The sequence below is a fragment of the Coccomyxa subellipsoidea genome, assembly GCF_000258705.1.
Source record: "Coccomyxa subellipsoidea C-169, whole genome shotgun sequence".
NCBI classification, from domain to species: Eukaryota; Viridiplantae; Chlorophyta; class Trebouxiophyceae; family Coccomyxaceae; genus Coccomyxa; species Coccomyxa subellipsoidea.
Window position 1 is genome coordinate 469,138 of NW_005178032.1, and position 4,638 is coordinate 473,775.

The 4,638-nt window shown below is 52.0% G+C and overlaps 2 protein-coding genes across 2 annotated transcripts; one reads left to right on the plus strand and one right to left on the minus strand.

Annotated features, from left to right (window-relative positions):
* Nucleotides 1-612: 612 nt before the first annotated feature.
* On the minus strand, nucleotides 613-2,366 carry COCSUDRAFT_17220 (putative membrane protein; the record flags this gene model as incomplete). Its single annotated transcript, XM_005646291.1, has 5 exons — nucleotides 613-816; nucleotides 1,060-1,244; nucleotides 1,595-1,790; nucleotides 1,942-2,086; nucleotides 2,209-2,366. 5 exons carry the CDS (start codon nucleotides 2,364-2,366, stop codon nucleotides 613-615), a joined length of 888 nt encoding a protein of 295 aa, XP_005646348.1.
* Nucleotides 2,367-2,775: 409 nt separating this feature from the next.
* COCSUDRAFT_17171 (SET domain-containing protein) lies at nucleotides 2,776-4,205 on the plus strand (the record flags this gene model as incomplete). The annotated part of the gene is made up of 6 exons (XM_005646292.1): nucleotides 2,776-2,961; nucleotides 3,057-3,163; nucleotides 3,280-3,436; nucleotides 3,548-3,684; nucleotides 3,811-3,943; nucleotides 4,101-4,205. Coding segments are annotated over 6 exons (825 nt in total), but the record flags the coding sequence as incomplete, so codon positions are not given.
* Between the last annotated feature and the right edge of the window lie 433 nt (nucleotides 4,206-4,638).

Consider the following 4,638-nt stretch of genomic DNA (forward strand, 5'->3'; position numbering starts at 1 on the left):
AGTGAAAATTCCCACGAGCAGCACCAATCCCGTAGGCGGCAGGTTCATGGAACTTTTCCATTTCCAGCCAAAGAGACTACATGATCGCCAGGAATCTGCAGGCAAAGATTCGACTGCATCGATGTCGTCAGCAGCACGCGTTCGACACACACACTTAAAAGCTGAAGAACACGAGCTGCTCTCATTCACAAAAGTTTACAATTCCTCGTCTGGTGGGTGCCTATTGAAATTGATCCCCACTCACTCAACTCAGTGCTTTCAACCATACATATGACTAAGTGCAACTCCCCTCCTCCAACCTTGGAATCTGCTGACACCTGGCCTCCAAGTTAAAGCAAAATGCATGCTCTTCGAGCCAATTTACAATGCATCAATCAAGGTCGAGGTGGAGAATGCAGCAGAGGTTCTGTCTCCACTTCTCTACTGACATTCTTCTTGTGCCCACAGCAGCTGCAAAGTGTGCTGCGCAGCCACCTGCCAAACGCCTGCATTGCCTCTGTGAGTGGTGTGAAGACCTGCACAAGCAGCCATGCTGTCAACTCCTATCTTATGGTCACAACTTTGTTCCTCCAGGATGCAAGTAGAGGATAAAATCAGAGGTCTGGACCCAGGCTAGAGCAAGGGGTGCACCGTTGCAATCTTGCGCATCAAGCGGTGGTTCCACTTGTTGGTGTTGTCTCGTTTGTGAATGCGATCCAGCCGCAGGCGCGAGCTCATGTCCACCAGATAAAAGGAGGTGAACATCAGCGAGGCGACAGCCCCCACTCCAGTGGAAGCAGCTATGATGAACATGATGATCATCTGGTACCGTGCGGCCTGTGTGCAAATGCTCCTCCTCAGCACTGCAGATCACTTGGTGGCTACAACCAGACAAGCGATTTCGGAGACACAGGCAAGCCATCCACAGAGATCAGGAATTAAAACATATTGCACAGCGGTCTTTTGTCTTGATGATCGCCAGGAGCTACTACAGGCAACAAGCCAAAGGAGGATGGTTGAGCAGTGATGGCACCATTGCCGAGATCTCCAAGTATCAGCAGAGGAAGGCAGGGGATATACCTGGCTAGGGTCAGACCCGGACAGAATCTGGCCAGTCATCATGCCTGGGATGGACACAATGCCAACCACGTTCATCTGGTTCATAATGGGTGTCAGCGCCATGCGCACACACCTCTGTATGGACGCCTGTGTGGCCTCCCATCTCGTCGCTCCCAGTGCCAGAAGCTGCTCTATCCTGTCCTTGCCTGGCCAATCACATTGAAGAATTAGAACTCACATTCTTAAAATTATTATTGCACGCTTTTTCCTGCCAAAAGGCAGGTACGTCCTACAGACAAGCTGCAGTTAAAGGCTGCAACAATCTAACCCCTCCTCACATTGTAGGCTATGATTTATAGCCCACATGACGAATTCGCAAGGAATACCTTGCACGCTTCAGAAAGCTTTAGCATGGGAGTTGGCTTGGGAAGGTTGGGGCTTAGAAGGGAGGTGAGATTTGCAACCTGGCCACAGGCTGGACATAATATTTTGAAACCAGCTGATCGCCCAAAACTCCACTTCGATATAGATAAAGTTGGGATGGCAGTGCACTCACCGACGCTGAAGTCCTCCAGGAGGGCGGAGAGGCCAACAGATACGCCAGAGATGCTGTTACCCAGCATCATGCCCAAGATGGGGATGAAGTACTGGGGCGCCCACCACGGATGAGTGCGCACCACAAACAGCAGCGTGTAGCTCAGGAACACCCCCGCGCTAGTGCCGACACATGACAGCGTCTGCAGCAGCATCCCCTGCACAGAAGAATGGCATACTTATAGAAAATGTGTCTTGAAACCAAGCTCCGAGAGTAGTCCTCCCATTGTATGTTTCCTGCTTGCAATGACAGACATTGGGCCTGGATGGTAGCTTCCTTTACAGCGCGTAGAGGACAGCCAGGCGCACCTTGTAGGTGTACGCAGGTCTCTGCACCGCCTCCAGGCTGCCAACGAAGAGCATGAAGAAGGCATACAGGAGTACCAGCCACCAGAGATTGTACGTGAAGATTGGGACCAGGATGTAGCCCAGCACAGTCAGCTGCACTACACATCTGCCAAAAAACAGAAACATTTTCAATCTGATCCAGGACTGAGACTCCTGATGTACAGATAGGCTGACACCTCATCGATCAAGAACTTGTGGGTTCGGCCATGAGTGTGTCTGGACCCTCACCTTATGACTCCAACAAGAAGCTGCCAATGCATGTCTAGCTTCAACCATACAGATACAAATGCGTTCACGATGACAATAGCTGCTCCAAGGGCGACCTGGCCGGGGCTTATGTAGTTTGGGCCAGGGTCTTGACCACTCTGAGTAACGCTGCAGAGCATCGTACTATCATGGGGTAGTGCTGGAAACCAATCCATAATTAGTCTGGAATTACTAGATCCGTCAAAGGTATTCTGAAATCGCCTCTTGTTCTACATGTCTGCTTGAACGATTGATGCCTCTGAAATGGTGCAAAACATCCTCTATATTACTCACTATTTTCGGTGTGGCATTCGATCAATGAGACTATAACTTTGATCTCAGCGTTCTCTGGGTAGCTTTGTGCATGGTGGGAAATTGGCGTTGTCGAGAGCTCTTCCGGAAATCTGACGTTGGCCACCTTCTTGTCGAAAGGAAGCTGGGCCTCAACATGCAGTTGTGTTAGGCCAAATTCTTGGGCTGAAATAAAGGAGGAAAGTTATTTTTTTGATTGATTATAGACCCTTCTCTTCAAGACGTAAAGAATTCAGGATGGACGTCTCGAAAGTTTTGGCTTGGCTGCGCCTGGCTGGGATTGAGTGCTCGTGTTGTAGCATTGATGTTTTCGATGGGTCTGGAAGAGGTGTCGTTGCTACCAAAGACATCTCTTGCGGAGAAGTTGTTGTCCATGTGCCAGATGAGTCAGTACTGATGCCCGAAAACTGCAGCTGTTCTGAGGTGCAGCCTTCTATTCATACGATCTGGCCAGGTTGTCGAAATTTTCAAGCAATTACAGACATGGGACCCCAAGGCGAAGATGTGGCTGTTTCCAGGCCCTGGAGGACGCTGGGTTGACCAATGCATCTGGGGATGCTGAGATGGAGAGTATTGGCCTGATACTAGCTTTAATGACAGAGAAGAAGCTGGGCAAGTCATCCAAGTGCGCTTCTCTTCAAATCTGATTTGCCTGGCTCAAGGCCTGCCTCTAATTACGACTGCAGATTCGCAACTTGGTCTTCATGTATGCTCCTGCAATCAAGAACGCTGGGCACCCAGGTGGAAGGGATATCTGGACTTCCTACCAAAGAGCATCCCAGGCATGCCACTGTTCTGGGATTCTGAACAGCTTCAGAGTCTTGAGGGAACGTCATTGATAGAGAAGATGAATGGCTGCAAGGCAATGCCTGACAGGCCTTTGGAGCCTCCATGCAAGGTGCCACCCCAGGGACCTCTCAGAGAGACCAGCTTTTGATGATCCGATATAAGTTGCCTGTCATGGTGCCAGTTCAGGGCAGAATTTTGGGTGTGGCAGGTTGACGAGAAGTTCAATTCAGTGGTGCTACCATTTCTACAGAGCAATGCCCACCTGAAGCTGCCTCACAATGCGGCCAGCACACGCCGCTTGTACGTGTGGGCAACAGCCATGGTGTCAGCTTACTCCTTCACCATCGGCGAGGACAGGTGAGAAGTGGTGATCGCTCATTCAAGAAGGCCAGCTTACACCATGAACTCATGGTCTGGGAATGCAGAGTGCCCTGTGGACGGACTGTGCTGTCAGTATGTTAAGATGTGCCTGATGTATTGCAGGTTCCAGGCCATGGTGCCGATGTGGGATGCGCTCAACCACATCACCGGCCACGCCAATGTGCGGCTGCACCACTGCGCGCGGAAGGGCGCCCTGCGGATGATCGCCACCTGCCTCATCACCAAGGGTGAACAGGTGCGCCCCCGTGGCTGCATTGCAATCCAGTACACCAGCCATTCTTGCTTACTGTGTTTTCACTATATGAATCTTTCTGCTGTTCACTTTGCCTATGGGCCGCGTGACACATGCAGTCCATGCATCTTGCTGGCACTCACTTTGACATTATGTGCAGGTGATCAACAGCTATGGGGACCTGCCGAACAGCGAGCTGCTGCGGCGGTACGGCTTTGTTGAGACGGATCCCAACCCGCACGACTGCCTAGAGGTTGCCTTTGTGGACTTGCACCGCAGCTGCCATGCCTGGCGTACTGGCAGCAATAGCACGGGCCAACACAGCCCATTGGAGCCGCAGCAACTTCCAGGCAGTGCCAGAAGTGACGCCAAGGCAGTGGACATCAGAAACATTGGACTTGGCGGCAGGGAGACTGATACGTGCCAAACTGACAGGCATCGGGAAGGATGCGGGGGGAGGCATGCACGGTGCAGGGCGAGTTGTGAGGCGCACAAGGGGCAGGCGGGGAAACAGAGATGCAGTGAGGGAGTATGCTGTGAGAGGCTGGCATTCCTCATGAAGCAGGGTCTTGTGCCGCCGGACGGCTGGTTCAAGGTGGGCTGGTGTGGGCGGCCCCCGGCGGAGCTGCTGGAAGCTGCCAGACTGCTTCTGTTACCAGATCAGGAGTTGAACGACTTTGTGCGCAAGGTAGAGCAGT